Source organism: Falco naumanni, chromosome Z, assembly GCF_017639655.2.
Source record: "Falco naumanni isolate bFalNau1 chromosome Z, bFalNau1.pat, whole genome shotgun sequence".
Taxonomy (NCBI): Eukaryota; Metazoa; Chordata; class Aves; order Falconiformes; family Falconidae; genus Falco; species Falco naumanni.
The window spans coordinates 44522662-44541469 of record NC_054080.1 but is presented as its reverse complement, the minus strand read 5'-3'; the positions used below and the strand labels follow the sequence as shown (position 1 = coordinate 44541469).

Genomic DNA, 18808 nt, shown 5'->3' with positions numbered 1-18808 from the left:
CAATGTGGCTGGGACCCAAAATTGGGAAATAGCTAAATTAATGGTGCTTGAACTACTGCAGCACAGGTACTTTGCAGCTGTGCATTATATTGCGATTCCTTAATCAAATATTGTTTCTCAAGTAGTGCCATTTTGGATTGTGCAGCCTCTCTGGCTGAAGCTTATATGCATACATCTTGTTGCTCCCTGTACTGCTTTGTGTAACAAGCAGTTCATAAATCTCCGTGTCAACTCATATAGGGAACACTGTCTATTTAAAGGGGTACTTAAATTTTATGTTGTGGGATATGATATTATAGTACATATAGACCTTTGAAATTAGCAGGCAATTTAGCTCTGCGAGGAACAGAACATATTCTCAAGTGTCCTGTAAGGGACCTATGCTGCTGAATAAACAGAAAAGGTGTAGTAGATGAATGTAAAACATGTATTAAAATGCATAACTTTAACAAGATGAAGACTTCCATAAATAGTGAAGACCTGTGAGAAGACACTGGAACAGAGTAACATAGAAATTGTTGTATAAATATCCTTCAGGAGTTGAGAAGGATTTCAGAGGGATGAAGAAACAGTATTGCAAAGTAGTGTGTGTTAACTCGAGTGTGTCACAGCACGCACAAGGGGGCATAGTGACTTCCACATGTACCTTTACCTCTAGCATACCATGTCTTCTGGTTATGTAGCTGTGTAACTGTGATATTCCTTGAACCTGTATTTACTTTACATGTGGTTCTGACTTTTACTGCTAGTTCTGAGCCTTTCTGTTTTATAGGTTCTTTTTTACATGTTTGCAGTGTAAAAGACAGCATAGCAAAAAGGCTGGAAAGGGATACTGTTAAAAGAAGGAAGCCTAAATTGCACAAGTTTATATGCCTTTGTCATACATAGTCACTTTGCAAGAGAAAGAGCATTCTCTACTACCATATAATAAGGAACTGTTCCTGATTACAATTTATTATAAGAAAGTTATGATTTATTGTAAGAAAGTGTATGTGGCTTTACATATTCTGTTTCTGCAGCTGTAATTCTTGTGTTCTCTTTCCAAATCTCCTCCATCTCTATTGAGATTTGCAGATTAAATACATAGAATAAGAATTGATCTCCAGTATGGAAATAAAGCATTGTACATTAGTTATTTCTGATCACAGTTACAACATGAAAGTAACCATTAACCTCAGGTTTGATAACGGTATAAATAGGATACAAGCCTTTCTAAAATACATGGTAGAATAATTATCAGTGAAGTTGTGTATTTTGTTGCTAATGTTCTCATGATATGCAGTGTTAGTAAACAAGTAGCTGGTTTATTTGTTCCCTTTGTTTACAGTGGCATTGCTGTAATTTGAAATAAGCCTTCTTCTTGCATCTTAGGAGAGAATAGTTCGATACACAGTGTTTTGTTTATCTTTTTTGTTAACATCTTCTGCATATTTTTTTTCTTTAAATATCTTCGATTGCATAATCAGATGTAACTTTTCTTTGTGTCAGTTCTGAACTCTGTTTTATATGGAAAATATTTTAGCCAGAAATTACTAGCTTCCTAAGTATTGTTGATTGGTGTCCAAATACTTCTGTTATTTTGCTAATCTGTCCTGGCCAGAGGATGACTAGAGATGAAAAAAAACATACAAATATATCTTCTGTGTTCATTGGTGACAATCGCATCTGAGAGTATATATAATTGAACTTCTTTCTTCTTGTGACTTGCAGGCAGAAATCGTCAAGAGGCTGAATGCTATATGTGCACAAGTCATTCCTTTCCTGTCCCAAGAGGTAGGTAGTAGTTCTTACTGGTGCTGATGTAAACGATTGCCTCGTTGTATCTGTTACAGAAGTGGGGCTTTGTGTTGAGACTGTTTCCATATGAATCTCTTGGTGCTTGTAGATGACTTTGCACTGGTCTGTTCTCACTGTAACTTCACCATCTGCTCCAAGTCCATCATAATATCATTTAAACACATTTATGAAATGGAAAATGTTGTAATGTGCTAAGCTAAGTTTTAGTTGTTTAAATATTTTGCTCTCTTGTATAATGCAGTTTGTCTCACAATTATGACTTTGTTGGTCTGAAATCAGAGGATAGCTTGCAAAAATGCTAGAAAGGCATGATTTGTGCTACATTCTTGGCAGTGGTCATTAAAGTTCAGCAGAAACTTCTCTTTTCGTATAGCAAGTAGTGGTGTTCAACACAGTAGGCATACAAATGCATCTTTTTTTCTGCCTTTTTTAGCTCTGCATTCCAGATTACTTATTACCTTAAATCCTTTTATGTTTTCTGTGTATTTTGGGGAATATAGACAGAAGATTGAAACCCTCTGTGAGCTAATTTCTCTAAGTACTAAATTTCTTCATATTATGATTTGCTGGTATTATCTTGAGAGCATTGTAGATACTTTGAGGGGCACTGGGATTTGGGGGGTTAGTAGGAGCTAGCAAGGGAACCTTGGAGCCACAGGCACATGTGTAGTAAAATGAAAGCATGGTTCATGAAAGGAGACCTCAGGTGCATAACAGCTTTCCCTGCCCACCCCACTGGAGGAAAGGGCTGGAGACTGGGGTCTGCTGGTACAGGCTGGCATGCATCTATTTAATGCATGGTTTCATTTCAGTAGAACCAGTAGCTGAGCAGTCAAAGCTGGAATGTGTATTCCTCTGTGTTGCATCTGTAAAACATCATGCCTGAGAATACACTGCAATGCTTTCTCCCACCTTTTCAGTTGTTTCATAAAATGCCATTGTTTTTCAAGAGAGCTGCTCATCCTGCTGCAAATGAGAGGCTGTGTACTCAATATTGGCATTCAGCTAACACACTGCGTGTGTGCACGCGCGTGTGCATCTGTGTGTGTTTGAAATGAGAAAAACACTATCAAAACTAGAGCCTGACAATGTTCATGAGTGCCGCTGTACTCTCTGCTTATAAAGATGGATTTGTTGAAACTAAATGATGTGTAACGATCAAGTTACATTGCTGGGGGACCAGAATTCAAGTCCTGCGTGGATCTAAAATGTGTTTACGGGGTTTTATTTGCTGTGCAGGAATAGCACAGCATACAAAAACGAGGTGTAAAGCTGATTCATACTCATGCTAAAGTGAGCACTAAAATGACGTAATTTTGAAACAAAGGCAGGGGTGAGTACTTGGCAGGCAAGGCTGTGATCGTGGCGAAGACATGGCATCAGCATTTCCACAACAGAGACATCTTCTCTAGAGTATGTGATACTATGTTTAGAAACTCTGTACCAGTGTACTGCTGCTGGTACTGGTACTGCTATTTTCAGCTGAAATGCTAAACAAGACCTTATTACTGTACACAAATAAGTCACACTGCTCTGCTGGCTCTGATTCCACAAACACAGCCCTTGTGCTTTCTTGGAGTAGGTGTTTCTTGCCAATTAGACAAGCAAAAGGATTACATGGGCTTAGAATACATTTGAAGAAAGATGCGTTTGATTCACAGTGACTGATAGGTTTTGGCCTTTGATTTTGGAAATCCTAGCCTCCGCCCTGTCTACATGCTCATACGGAATTGAGAAAAAGACAAAAAAGGCTGTAGAATTTTGAGCTTTGATGTTAATGGCGTCCCACTCAGGTGAGCATGGGCTCTCTCCTTTTTCTGTGCTCCCTGTGTATGGTGCTTTTCTGTCCCTGGAGCTAAATCTTTCTGGAGTCATTGTTCTGAAAGCTGGTATTTTAAGTCCCTGCCTTAGAAGGAGAAGGCACTGTGCATGTTGCACACTGTAGTTCATTCTTTTCTTCCCCTGAGGACAATTGCCCATGTGGTGTTCACATGCTGAAACTTGTGAACTATGAGCCAAAGGCCGTGATTGCTGTTTAACAACCTCCTGGCCATCAAGCCAGGCATGGAGAGCACTTTTAAAGTAATTCTGGACTTAGCCATTGCAGTAGCTTGTCACGAATACATTAGTTATAAGAAATATCTAAGTAGACAACTAAGGTGATCCAGATTTTAGATATACAAAATGATGTTGTCCACTTCTGTCATGGGTACAGTACCACCCAGTGAGGGCTGAAGTGCACCAGTGCCAGTGTACTTAATGATAGTTATTTACTTTGTTAGGCTTTAGATCAGAGCTTTGAATTAAGTGGGTTTAGATCTGCAAACAGGCTCTTGTACAGCTTCTGAGCTAGTGAGCTTCTGCTTTCTAAGTCTGTGGCCCATAAAGCTTTTTTCACCTATTTGCACATCTCATTTACCAAGTCTTCCAACTCCTCCTCTGTGCATGTTGCATGGTGTCAAAACTCTTTGGGCTATAGAGGAGATGGAGGTGTCAAAAAATTCACAACTTTAGCATATTTATGCATTGTCAAAAACAAAAGGGAACACTTGCAAAAAGAAGCATATTGAGTGGAGCATTCATCTTGAATGGAGGCAAGTATGCTTTGTAGTTCACCTAGCAAGAGGGGGGAGAGAGGGACTAGGCAGCAAAGGGGTTGAAAGGAGAAGCACAATAAACTTTTCACGTCTCTTGACAGTGCCACGGATGGTGATAGTTTTCTTGACAGTGCCACTGATAGTGATAGTTTTCATATTAGTGTTAGGAATATATTGGTAACTGTTTGAGCTCTGTTAGTAGAAAGACTTTTTAAAATCAATTTATATTGGCATGTGCTGATGAAGCAAAAGAGAACTGATCTCCAGATTTGAGTATTCTGCTAGTCTTGGTTTCTATCTAATTTGCGTCTTTTAAAAGTGAATGTCTTAATGCATATCTCTTTATTTCATTATCTAGATTAATAGAGAATTGAATTGCAGCATGCTTTTGCTGTTTATGCATTTTGCATACAGTCTAACTGTGGAGTAGTGGCTGAAAAATGTGATCAGTCTCCTTTGTATTGTGCCTGAGGGAAAAATGAACAAAATACAGTGGTTACATGCACTGATGGCAACATTATTGCCTCATAATAGCACCAGGTTAACTTGTCTTATTGCTTGTTAACTTTGTAAGGAATCAATGGCTTGCAATAACTCACTTAGAAGTACAAAATCATGGCCAAAATCACTAGAGATCTTGTGAAAAGGATGCAATTATAATGTATCACCCTACTGTGTACTAGTGTCTGCTTTGTTTCAGGGGGCAATCCAGTAAAGTATTTCGGAAATTCTCCGGTCTTCAGTCAGTTTTACTGTGCTGTCCATCATCTAAGCATATACAGAAAATAAAGCTCCTAACCTGCCTAAATACAGCCAAGTCATACCTTGTTTTTATATTGACTCTGAGTTAGGCAGACTGTAAAAAACACCACCAAGAAATACGAGCTTCCCATTTTGATAGAAGAGAGTGACTTTGTGGTTGAGGCATGAGATGGACTTCAGGGGCAACATGTGTTCAATTTCTGCTGCGGTTGCAGGCTTCCTGCATTGCAACAGTCATTTTCTGCCTCCCTGTGATGTTGTGAGACACTAGTGTGCTCAAAGTAGTCTGTGTTGCGTAAGGTGAAGGGGCGCCTGCAACATTGTAGGTAAATACTCCGAGGTTGTTAGCACTCATTTAACTTAGTTTTGATCTGCTGCAGCTGGTATACATTGATGTTTGTATCATGAAATGTTACAATTAATTTTGGGTCTAAAGGCATAGATCATGCCTCTGCTAATTTATGCTTCTCAATTGAATTTACCAGTTGCAGTACAGTGTGAGACTTGCACAACCCTGTGTCTTGAGTTGGGGCTGGTTCCTGTGTCATCAAGGTGGGGTGTGTGGCTGGCTGCAACCTGTGACTGTCACGGGACCCTCTAGGCTATAGAGGGCTGAATGACCTCCTGTGCTGGATAGTGGTTTTTTTTTCAGTGTGGCTGGAGATACTCATGTATTGCAGTTACTGTCTTTTGAGTAAATATTGATTGTGTTTATATTCATGAGACGCATACAAGCTGGCTGATTTACAGCTAATGATCTAGTTGTGGCAATCTAGAGCTCACCACAACCTGCAAAAGTTGCTCGAGAAGCCAGACAAATGTTCACGGCATTGGCCTCTGTCAAATTTCATGCCACACTGCAAGCATTACGTAGGCTGGAGGAGGCTGTAATAAACTTTTTCGGAAGGTGCACTATCCTTTCCAACTGCCAGTGAAGTAGCTAATAACAAGCTAAAAGGATTGCTCTTTAATAGGGATCTTCAGTTCCATGTGCACAGTAAGGTGGTCAAATAGAAGTACAATCAAATGCCAAGTACTGGCATACATACATAAACCCAAACATACAAAAAGGAAGAGCTATATGCAGTCTTTTCCTTTCAAACACTTTAATATTAGTTGATGGTTTTCCTTCTACAAGATAGATATGGGGCATAATGTGCTTGCCCTTCTGTGTACATATATTCCCTAGAGGTGCTTCTAAAGTTCAGTAAATTTGGATGAAGAGTGTGAGGTCTGTTATACAGAAGCAGAGCAGGAGTCCTTATATGCTGTTCTAAAGGAAGTAGTTGTTGGTTTGAGATGTGGGAGACTGAGAAGTCAAAAATTATTTTCTTCCATTTTAGACTTGCCGCAGACTAGAGATGAAGCAGTAAATACAAGGAAGCTGTCAGGTATCTGTAATCCTTCTACCAAGGAAGGCATCTCATTAGCAGTTTATGCATATCTTGCTAATAATGTTATGGTTTTATAAAGTGGTTATTTTGTCTTGTCTGAGTTACAGTGCCTGGATGCAGTGACCCTGCTGGGCCCTTTTAGTTTTCTAAGCCTGTGCTGTAATCCACAGTAAATACGTGATTGCTGTTTAGTTTTCACCAGTGTTTTTGGTGTGGCCTTGTTTCATTTATGCTGTCTCGAGATCAGGCTTTTCAGAATGGCACTGCTGCAGTTCATAAGCAAGACCTGGTCTGTACTCCTTCTAAACCAATAATATGCCAACAAAATAGTATGAATAAAACATAGGAGAGCCCGCTTGCTTCTGCAAGTTCAGTGAGTTTTGCTTTGGGTGTCATTGTTGGTGCTGGAGACAGGCTTGAATTGGGCATTTTAAACACCAGCATCTCTTACGCTAGGGGAATTTCAGCCCCTTGGTTGCTGTTAGCACAGCTGCCCTGTCAATGGGAGCTGTGGGGAGCTCTGACATGGTATAAAAGGCCCAGGTGTTTTCCACCGTGCTGCAATGCCTGTGCAGGAGCCAAGGCTAGGTGACAAGACAGTGTGGTGAAACAATGTAATGCTGGAAAAGCCTACATTCTTGTGGTCTCTGTTGCTGCTACCTATCATGAGACGAGGTGATTTTCCAACACAAGGCAAGTGCAGACACACTGCTTATTACAGAAATCAAAAAGGGTTGAAGAGAAGAGACAGGGCAGAAGTTAAAAAGAGGAAACGATACTAGTCTGTATGACAGGCAGGGCAGGGTATTGAGTTCATTGCTCTGGACTGTTAAATGCAATGCAAAATACTGTTTTCCCCTAACTGAAGGAAAGGGTCTGTCATTTGCTTGCCTGCACAGAGGAAGGCTAGCATTAAATATGTGTGAAAGCTGCAACTCTGTGTCTATATTTGGTTGGGAAAAAAGGTAACCCTTTTTTTATTGTTGCTGGTTTTACTTGGCTGTAAATCGCTGTGTAAGGCTAGTGTGTGGTGCTCGGTTTTAACATAATGCGGCTTGTAACCGGTGTGCTGGCCAGTGAGGGCATGCAAGCATGTGCTAGGTGCTGGAGCCATCTGTCCTTGGGTGCCTGCATGGGCTGGGCAACCCGCCAGCCACTGTCCCGCTCGGTGGGCCCCTCGGATCCCTTTGTTTCACGTTGCAGTGGGTCCCAGGAGCCCTGTTGGGCTCCTTCTCTGCCTGCAGAGATCTCCACCCGTCACTGGAGCTGCTGTTGGTAATGTGGAGCCCCGTGCCCGCCTGGGGTTTAGAAAGGCTTGGGGCAGGCGCTGGGCTCCTCACAGCCTGCACAGCCCTCCGCCTCGCTGCAGGGTGACTGCTTTCCTCTGTCTTTATGCGTTGGAATGTGTGGCTCGTGCCTGTGACTCGCCTTGGGGTCACGTGGGGCAGGCCCGCTGTGGGGTGTCCTGGAGCTGAGTGGGGAGTCTGCTGCGTTGCTGCAAGGAGGTGGAAGTGATGGAGGGGCTAATTGCAGGCCATCTATTTTGGATCTTCACATGCTATGCCTCTGAAGATTAACTCAATGTTAAAGCAGCGAGCAACAGGAGAGTTTTAATTGTCTCTACTGTACATAATTTAGGTTCAGTATTAGAAGGCCCATGGGTTTTCTCGACTCTGTGAAGGCTTGATCCGAAACCTATTAGAATCAATGAAAGATGCCTTGTGTGGCTGCTTAGGGAATTTCTGTCTTACAGTGCTTTCCAGCAGAAATCTTAAAGTGAGATTTTGGTACTCTACCCCTTCACCTTCTCTTCCCCTCACCTGGGAATGAAATCGTGTTTTTCCCAAGTACTCCTGAGAGCCATTCTTTGTATGTTTGCTGTAAAGGAAAGGAAAACATTCTACTCTTGTTGAGTTGACTTATTTTTCCAAAACCCAGATGAAAATTGGAGTAATTTCTACAATAACTTTGATGTTTTCAGGCCAGCTTTCTGTATGTCCCTCAGAAGTTTTTTCTTCTGCCTGTGGCCCTGGGAACAGGATTTAAATAAATGGGTGTTGGAATTGAGTGCTCATATACACAAATCAAGAGCTAGGTCCCTCTCCTTGCCTCAGTGCAAAAAGCATTGGCTAGGAAACAGTAGGAAAGCAAAGATGACTGTTAAATTCTCAGTAGATGATTATTTTTATTTTTGTTAAAATAATTTTAATGATTTGGGTTTGGTGAGTTTTTTTGGATGACTTGGTCAAAAATGCTGTGACCCGTTTTTTCGTGTGGCTTTTACACCAGTAAACAGTGGTGCAATTTTTGTGATCACCCTGTTGCAACATAGAGCCATGTGTCACCAGGCTTTCAGCTACATATTTAATGAAACTGTACCTGCCCTTGACATGTGATGACCTGGAGATGATAACACATAGTCTAGAACTTGAAGGTTGAGTATCATAATTTCCTTTTTACTGGTTATCTGTGATGGTGATACACCACTGCATTTTTTTATTTTTTATTTTCTTAATGGCAAAACCACATTTGCTTATATTCAGCCTGCCTGTTGTTCTTTACATTGTCTGCTTATAAGTGATAGATTTGGTTTACATTAGCACTGTAACTTTACAACACTGAACGGGACTGCTGTGATTCTGGGTGCAGCAGTATGTTATTTACTCTCCTGGCATTTCCTTCATTTAATTCTTTGTTTAAAAACAAACAAACCTTAAAACCATTTTCTTCCTTCCAGGAGTGTATCTAAATTACCACCTCTATTATTTGCATTTATCCATTTTTTGTAGTCAAGGTCAGCATTTCTTATAGGTAGATTTTTTAGATTTGCTTTTTTTTACCTTGAGGGCTTTTATGAGAGAGAGTTTATAAGTGAAAATGCCATTTTAGTTTGTGTGTTGCACTAAGAACCATCAAAACTGAGACTGCCAAGCTCCCAAGATAGCAGAGCCCTTACTTATGGCCCCCTTTCCCAGCAGGGCTCAGGGTGCTGCCTGGGGAGTCTTTCTGATGCTCTTCACCGACTCTTGTGTTGGAGGAAGTCTTGAGGATTTGGGTCCCCACCTTATTTTATGCAGCTCTCTGCCTCTGGTAAGGAAGTATGGGAGGTGTTCTGTACCTCTGCTCTGCTCTGTCCATATACACAGCCATGGAGGACAAACTGGAGGCTTTAAAGAGACCCTCTCAGCCCTTTCCTTAAACTTCGTGCCAAAGAACATCTGGACGCTGGTTTCAATACAGAGCTGATGTTTCATTGGTACAGTTTCAGCACCTCCTGAGTTAGGCAAGAGCTTGCTCCTCCATGTTCAACCTGTGGCTATAAATCAAAAGATGACTCGCTCCCAGTGCAGATCACATAACCTACTTGCAGTTCTCCCTGACCCCTCCTTGCACCACTTTGTTGCCTGTGTGATCCTGATCCTGCGAGTCTGCCTGTGCAGACGAATTTGCCACCAGTGGAGCTCTGGACAGGCACAGATCTCGTTGAAAGATGAGGACATTCTTTTATTTGTAGCTGATGTTTTCAAATAAATATCAGTCAGTTTTCAGCATACAGCAATTTTGAATTTACTGCAGGAATGCAGTATCACTCAAACTGAGATAATGTAACCACTGAAGCTTGTAAACTGTGTTGTTAATTAGACCATGTGTTTTTGATGGACTTTTTAAAGCTATTGAAATTTACATGTTGGGGCTTGAAATAATCAGTTCTCTTTCACGTGTTTGACAGAATTGTGAATGGCATTTTAAATTTCTTTCTTACGGTTGAGCTGCTTTGAAATGTACCTAGAAGGAGAATCTGTATATCCTTCAGTGATGTGGGTGCCATGTGCTTGTTGAAAATAGATACCAATAGATACTTTTTCAGTATGCTGCACTTTTTTCTTTTTTTTTTTAATCAGAAAGTTTCCGTGGCTGTATGGAAAGTGGCTTGCATTTTGGCATGTAAATTCCAGAGCACAGTGTGCTGAAGAACAAAAGGAACACAGTTCCTCGTTTAGCCAGGTTGTAAAATAGCTGTTTGGGGAGCAAAGATGTAATTCCTGGCAAGTAATGGCATAAAAAAATCCTTGCCTTAACTGATACTCTTGGAGATCGACGCAGAATGTGTCTGTCTGTTAAGAGAACAGTTATTTGAAGCCCTGCATGTATTTGAAAAACAAAGGAAAAAGATAAAAGGAAGAATCTGTGTGTAATAATTTAGAAAACAAATAAATTTATTCTGTTTCTGATCTTCATTTATAGCACCAGCAACAAGTGGTGCAGGCTGTGGAGCGTGCCAAGCAAGTGACCATGGCAGAACTGAACGCAATCATTGGGGTATGTGGTCTTTCCATTTTAGCTCTAATAGTGTTTGTAAATAGCTTTTCTTTTCCTTCTTTCTTGTATGAACTCATTTCTGTCAGTGGGCAAAAGTTGTGGGTAGTGGTGAGGTTCTTTTCACCTGCAGACTTTTGCTTGCACTGTGCTGAGAGGACTGGTGGGGTGATTAATGTTTGTGTTGTACCACTTCCTGAAGCTGGGTCAGTATCTGGTTTTTTTTGTTGCCCTTTTAAAGTAACTTGGCTTCCTTTGCATACCATGTGCTAGTCTGCTTCTGCAGCCAGGGTAGCAGGTAGCCTTTGTACCACACACTGTGCTTTAGGAGGTTTTTTCCTGTCCCTTGATGCCCATGGCTTTTTCTGGTAGCTCAAGACTCTGAACATGCACCGCACTTTTTATTGTTACATTTAAAAATACTTGTTACTTTTTAACAAAAAACCTCAACAAAACAACCAAAATTGATGGCAAAAGGACTCATCATCAGTGTACTGATAGGTGCCCTGCTCCTAGTCATCTGGAAATACAGGTGTGTGGAGCCTTTCTTGTAAAAGCTTTGATGCTAGCAGTATTAGCCCCGGTATAGCAGTCCTGTGAGATTTTATGGGTGTAGACAGCCACAGTGTTTACATTTTACAACTGGAGAGGAAAGGCGTAACAACAAAAACCGTGGCTGTTCACACTACATAAAATAAAGGTGAGAAGTCATTGCTTAATAGCACATTATTCACATGTATAATTATGCAGCTGGTGCAAGCAGTTGTTTAAGTTATTCTAATGAAGACACTACAACTGTACTTCCCATCTTCTGCACCCTCCCAAATGCTTTTTCTTTTGTGTATAGATTATACATGAAAGTCTTTTCCTTTTTTTTATTCAGTGTATCAAACACACTTTGAAATGCTAATTATTCCATTTACTTTCATTAAAATTCAAATTGCTGAGTGAAGATGTGGATAAGGGTCGCCAAATAATCAATCTGAAGTGAAGATATTGCTTCAATTATGCCTCTGTCTTTTAACAAGGAAATCGGGACTCTCTGATCATTGCTGATGGTAGTGTAGAGCAGCGGTCTGATTGTAGCTTGTTTTTAATAGGCTGTTTCTAACTCTATTTTGTATCCCTCTGACCACAACAAAACACTGGTAGTCAATTAGAAGATATAAATGGAAAAGAGTAACCTTTTTTTCCTCTGAAGTGCCTGTTAGAAGGAAGGGGGTGAATCAGAGCGAGTCTTGTAGAATCATGAATAACATTTGTTGTACGTCTTTTACGCTCCAGTGAGGAGAGTGGGAGATAAATAATTTCCCAATTATTTTTCATTACCTAACGAAAAATATTGCCTTCTATTAACATTTTTTGCATAAAGTGAGTAGCTAAAGGTTGGCTTCTTTGTTACGAAAGTTTTTATATGTGTTTGCTGCATGTGCTTATGTAGTATATGTGTATATGTGTGTGCACGTACCGTTTTGTGTATGAATACTTCAGAATCTACTTGTGTACATTTTTGCCATTCACCTTTGTATGTATTAGGGAGACTGCAAAAAGTGATTTGCTTTATAGTAAAGAGTAAGTTGATGTAAAACATGTGATGTTATGGACACTGGCTATTGCACTCATTATTTAAGCTTATCCTGTGCTTTCATGAATCACTAAACCACACAGAATAAATATAAACAGACTAGACACTTGTCTGGGAACCTGGCAGTAACTTCTGTTGGTCTTCCCCCACCAGACGAGTAAATTTTCTGTTTCATTTGTTGCTATCTGATTTTATCTCTCCAAGTCAGCTGAAATTCTGTTGCCTGAGATTTTCATATCTGAATTTTAGTTTTGTGCATTAAAATTAGACAGCTCCCACCTCCCTCACAAGTCTTTTACCTCACTCTATTGACTTTTTCACTCTCCTGTTTTGTGTTAGGAAATGCTGTTTAGCCCCCTCTGCAGCTTTAGAGAAATTAGAGCAATACGGACCGAAAATTTTGTGTTCATCAGGTTTAGAGAGAAGTAATCTAATCCAATCTTTTAGGAGATGAATTCTAAAAAATGGAATAAATAGGATAGCAAGTTATCAAAAGAGCTTAAGTTCTAGTTGCATGAACACCCACAATATTATGTCTGCACTTAGATTTGAAGTCTGAAAATGTAGCATGGGACAAAAAAAAATGCTTTCCATGCTTTCTAAAGTGAATACCAATAAAAATAAAACAAAGAGCATAGTTAGGAGCCATGGTTTTTCTATATCTCTAGTTCTGTTGTCTTCTTAAAAACTTGTCTTTTAATTACCCATTGAGCTGTGTACCAGATGAAAACAGAAGCAGTATCTGAGTTGTTGAAGTACAACTGTAGGTTAAGTTTCACTGTGCTTGGGGGGGACCCTATTCAGTTCACCTCATTCATGCTAAACCCCTTTGGTTTGAACGGAAGAATTCTGGGTTTGAGTTTAATATGGATTTTGCCAGAATGGAGGATGGCACAAGAGAAGAATTGAATGTGCACAAATCATGTCTCTCTTTGTGTTTCATGTGTATATATTTTTGTTTGAATGTGCTCTGATTTAATGGAATCTGATGAAGCATCTTTTAACTTTGCAATATTATTCTAGCTTCATTGGTAAATGAACCTAATCACTGATCCATGCCGTTTAAATGCAAAATACTGAAGTGAGCCTGGAACCTGGAGAGACTGCTTGTTCTCCTGACAATAAACTAGTTGTGTTTAATGGAATGAAACACAGTTATAATGACTTCTTTCACAGGTCATGTTCAGTTTAAAACTGTTGACGGACTGAAACAAGTTAAATATCATCTATCTTCTTCAGGAGAGATGCAGGGAGAAAGACTAAACCAAAACTAGGTATCATAAGCATGCTTCAGGAGGGCTGTAAATCTGCAGGCATCCAGTCTCTGCATCTGGTGTTCACCATGGACGGTACAGTACAGCATTCTTGCTCCGAGCAGTTTGTAGTGCACATCCAGAGCTCCTTTCCAGTCTGGGTGTATTGGGAGCAGTGTGATGTATCCAGTTGAATCTTGTCCTGTGTCATAGCTGCCGTGTTTTTAAATTAGAATCTTCAAGATCACACTGTTGGAACAACACACAAATTGTAGCCTTAAATCAGTAATACAATCTGATTAGGAGTGATGTTTTCATTTCCTGTATTATTAAATTGAGTCGTCTAGCTCTCTTAAAATGTTTTTGGGTTGTTGTTGTTTTATTTTTAATCCATTATACTACATAATCGGAACATGCTGTGTGAATGTGGTTACGTTTTAATAAGGGAACCAGGGAATTAACTTGTAATTTTATAAGAATTTTATCAGTCTCCCCCCCTCCCCCATTTAAAGTAGTCAGTTTTCAACTGCAGTTGGGTAGTAAGGCAGAATGGAGGCTACTGCTTGTGTGTCTGTTTATCATGCAGAGAGATAAATGTACCAAAAACTTAAGAACAGGTATGTGATGGTGTTCAAAGAAAATGCAGTTTAGCACAAGAAATGCTGAACCTCAATTTTTAGCAGTGACATTTTAATGATAGGAAGTCTGCAAAATTATTTGCCATCAATTGTGAAGGCAATAACAAGCCTTGGTGGTTTTTCACACCCTCTGTGTTAAGTGCTTTCAGAATGACAGCGTAAACTGTGTTGGAGAACTCCAAGGAAGTAAAACTGATTAAAATGTTCATGCTTGAATGGTGCTGATGGAATAGTTCATTTGGACTTTCTCTACCTCCTGCAGCTCAAGCTGAAATATTAAAATTCAGTGGATTTAAATCTCTCTTCCCTCAGCTCAGGAAAAAAACATTACATTTTAATAGGTTTTAAACTCATAATTCATTGGTTTGGAGCAGCACTATTAAATCTATTTAAATATTACTTGTATTACTAAGGAAATGATTTAAATCATTATTTTTTCTTTACCATTCTATACATCTAAGTGAAAAAAAAAAAAAAAGGCTTTGGTTTAATTTTTAAGCATTTTGTTTTATTATGTCACTTTTACTGTCTTTTTAAAGAATAAGCAAATGACAGTTACTGGAAGAAAGGACTCCTGTATTGTCACATGTAATCATCAAGCTGTAAAGTTCCTTCTTAAGTACACTGCTTGTCACAATTTCTACCCAGTTTGAGGCTGAGGTGCTTGTTTGACCCATCTCTAAAGATTGCTTTCAAGCAAGTAGTCCATTTTACAGCTGTGGAGAACAATGCTTGTTTAAAAAATAACAGTATGCCATTGCAGGTGCATAAACCTTTGAAAGTGGTGCGGTGTGGCTAAGTGCACACAATTCATAGTAAGAACTTGGCATCAGTGCATGCTGTTATTGCTGTGGTGCCAGTGGTCCAGGGCTCCATCCGCCAAATCCCCAGGTGCTTTTTTTGCATTGGTGCTTAATGTGCAGAGGCATCTTCCATTCCTCACAGACGGTGGGTTGTTTCTGCCTCTTGTGTGTTCTTGTGCTGTGAGGAAGAGCGAGCAGTTTTCAGTTGAGCCAGTGCTGCTGGGGGGAAATGTTTTGATTCCAGTTTGGCAAAGTCATTCCTGGTAAGTGTATGTGTTCAGAAACAGGAGCTTCAGGGAGGATGGGGAAGGGCGGTAGAATGAGCAAGTGTGTTGTAGCACTGGGGCAATAGTCACTTGTCTCTCTGGCCCTTCTGTATTGCTTGTTCAAAGGAGTATTAAGTGGTGGTTGAAGCTTACAATGCTGTTGTTGGCCACCTGCTGTATGTTGTACACAGGTTGTTACAGTGGGAAGCAGCAGAGGAGCTTGACTTAATGGGTGCATGCTTTGAGTTGTGTTTATTTGTGTACCCTGAAGAAATGTTGAAATTCACTCCTCCCCATTTAATTACTCTTGTTTTTTGTTTGTATATGGAAGATATGTGGTGATATGGCCCTGCAAATTTTTTGATGCTACCTAGTCCCTGAAAGTCAATTGTGGGAGGAATTGTAGATACAGAAAGCTTTTGGGTGAGCACTGTTGGTTTTGAATTACTCATCTGAAGTCTGGCTAGTTTAAAGACACCTGGTTTTTTGAGGGGCAAAGAGGTATTTTTTCCAGGATTTTTCTTCTTCTCCCCTTATTCCCAGGTGCCAAGTTCAGGGAGAGCCTTGCAGGTGAGACTTAATTTAAATAAATCTCTTCCATATGCAGCATTATCCTGATTTAAAGAAGCTGAAAATGAGGCACAGAATCTTTTTAGGGATTTTTGAGGTAATTAATTAGAATGTAAATAATTCTAGGTTCCATATTTCCTGAAAAAAAATGCTCTGAGGACAGTTTTTAAATACTGTTGCTACACTTGGAATGGGCTGCCACTGTTGTCATCTTTTACTTATATTTTCAGTAGCTGTGGTAGCTCCTGAATTTATATTGGTCTATCACTATATGAGCAGTCAGTAATGTTGCAGTGTGAAGTGCAGACCACTTACTACATCTCACTGCCAATATGCTGATGCCAGAGGCCGTGCTTGTTATGCTTAAATAAGTGCATATGACATGAGTGTTACGGCTCACATATTGTATCTGATCAGGCAGAGAGCTGACTTCTGCCTCTGTGTTTCTCAAGGTTTTCTGGATCCTGGCACCAAAGCTATGTGACCACTGTTTCTTTTTTTGAATTACAATTAATCAGTATGGGTATGAGGAGTCATACAGAGAATTTTCTTCATGCTCTTGAACATATACAATATTTTATTTATGACATTTTTATATGCTCTCACTTCACACACAGTAGAAAGGAGAAGACACTTGGCAAGGTGATCCGTACTCCAGTGTATGGAAGCTCTCTCCAGCCAAATATAGATTTGCCATACTCCATTAGACTTTTGGTCTGTTGTGTGTTATATATTACCTTGGGTAATGTCCTTATACTGGTGCTTTGGAAAAGAGGAAAGAGTGTATAAAGGATCTGTTTGCTATTGAAGTATTGTGAAGGCAGGGGTTTCCCAGGAATACTTCACTGCAAAATCATTGGTGTTTGTGTGTTCAGTAGAGATGCGGCCCATTTAAAATATGTGCCCTTACTGTACAATATAGCCTCAAGACAGTTATTATTGTGTCATGGTTTCATACCACAGAGTTCTGTTATCACCCCTGAAGAGGTTTGTATATTTGTCATCCAGGCTTCTTCCCAACCATACGTTGTAGGCTGTTGCCTAAAGCTGTGAATGAGGACCAGGACTCCATACAGTGCATCAGTTAAGCCTTTGCTTTTCTTCGGGTATTTGGGTAGTTCTTTTGGTGTCTTCAACGCATAGACACTGAAGTACTGCATAGGGAAAGTATTTCCACATGTTAAGTTTATCCATGAAGGAGGAATTTAAAAGGTCTTATATCTATAAGTTGTCTGATATTGCAGAATGTTTGACTCCTGTTAGTGAGACAGTTCTTGCTTATTGTTTGGTGAACATTTCACAGACACTTCCTTAGTTTATGAAACATTGATGAACTTACTGCAGTAATGTTTCTGAAGCAAGGGAGTACTGCTTTCCCTGTTCTACCTTTGGAAGAGACTAAGGCAAAGAGAATAAGTGGTCCTTCCACAATCTCAGGGCTGCTTCTTAAATCGAGGTGATTTGATCCTTGTCAAGACCTCCCTTTATCAAAGCTGCTGTAACTGGGGAACTGTGCTAAGGCAAAAGAAATTGCTTTTAAGTTTCAATTATTTCACTAATGGGCACTATATTAGAGAGATAGAACACTACATGTCTCAATGGAATCTGCTTGGAGAGAGATAATCCATGTCCTAACACCTAACATTGACTTATGCGAAGAAACTGCTTGCCACCTAGAAGAGCAGGCATTGCAGTGCTCTGCACAGGACAAGAGCTGCACCAGAAATGGCAGTCTTCAAAGATGCAGAGTGGGTTGGAAAGAATGGATCAATCCAAGCAACCCAGGTTTTCATCCCAAGCAAAGACAATTTGCTGAAATCCAACACAACGCATGTGTCTGTGTGTTATAAGCACGACGAAACACTGTTAGCACTTACAGAGTTATGAAGCCTGTGCTTCTCAGTAATTGCTGTCCAGATATTTCACTTGCTGAGGACTGACTTCAAAAGTTAACACACATCTCTTTCGTGCTAGCACTACATGGCTGTTAAACTATTCCTGTGAGGAAGCTTGGAGGTGAATTATAGTTGCCACATTAAAAGCTCTGGTGATAGAATTGCTTATGGATATAGCAACTCAGATCTCTCTGTAATTAGTGTTACTTAGTTTTTGTTCTAGCTTTTATCGTTTGTTTCATTATATATGTTAGATGGTCATTTTTTCACTTTTCAGTCATGTTTACATAGCCCAGGATTTCAGAAACTTTTATATGAGGACCCTAGAAGAAGGTTGTTTAGGACTCTGCTGGGAAAAGCATAGGTATCAGTCTAATTTTCTAGTTCTAAAGAAAAGGACCAAGATTCACAAGGGCACAAGTGGAACAGTGTTTTCCTACTGTCAGTCCAGAGGATAGAAGATCTCTTCCCAGTGTCCATGTGTAGGACATGAGTGGAACACTTGGTAAATAAGGTATTTCAACCAGTGTGCATCTATCTATCCAGAGTTGATTTTTGCCATCTCTTCATCTGTAACAGAAGACACTCAGCTGCTGCTGTTGTTACTCTTTTCTTTACCTTGTTTTTTGTGAAAAGGTTTTGAAGTGGAGGTGTGGTATGTGTGGCACATTTCATACCACTGGCCTCTGTATGGTAAGACCTTGAGCTTACTTGCATTTGGTGCTTTCTGCCTTCTCTTGCAGGAGATGCAGTTTTTTGTTTCCCTAGCTAGTGTTTGATGAGGCGGGGGCGGGGAGGAAGGAAGAAGAGAGCCTAAGTGGCATGACGTATGCAAACATTTCTGCCCTTTATTAAATGATAATAGAAAGTGGTTTGAAAAAGCCTAGTTCTTCCTCCCTCCACCCCCAGTGGAGAGGAATCCTGCAGGCAG

At 40.1% G+C, this 18808-nt stretch overlaps 1 protein-coding gene across 3 annotated transcripts in view; it reads left to right on the top strand.

Moving 5' to 3' along the window:
• The window catches only part of LOC121081349 (transducin-like enhancer protein 4), a 98241-nt gene that overhangs the window by 30273 nt on the left and 49160 nt on the right, over positions 1–18808 (top strand). For all 3 annotated transcript variants that reach the window (XM_040580295.1, XM_040580294.1, XM_040580293.1), the window contains exons 5-6: positions 1711–1773; positions 10796–10870. In XM_040580295.1, coding sequence (XP_040436229.1) covers positions 1711–1773; positions 10796–10870 — 138 coding nt within the window. The remainder of the gene's footprint in view (positions 1–1710; positions 1774–10795; positions 10871–18808) is intronic.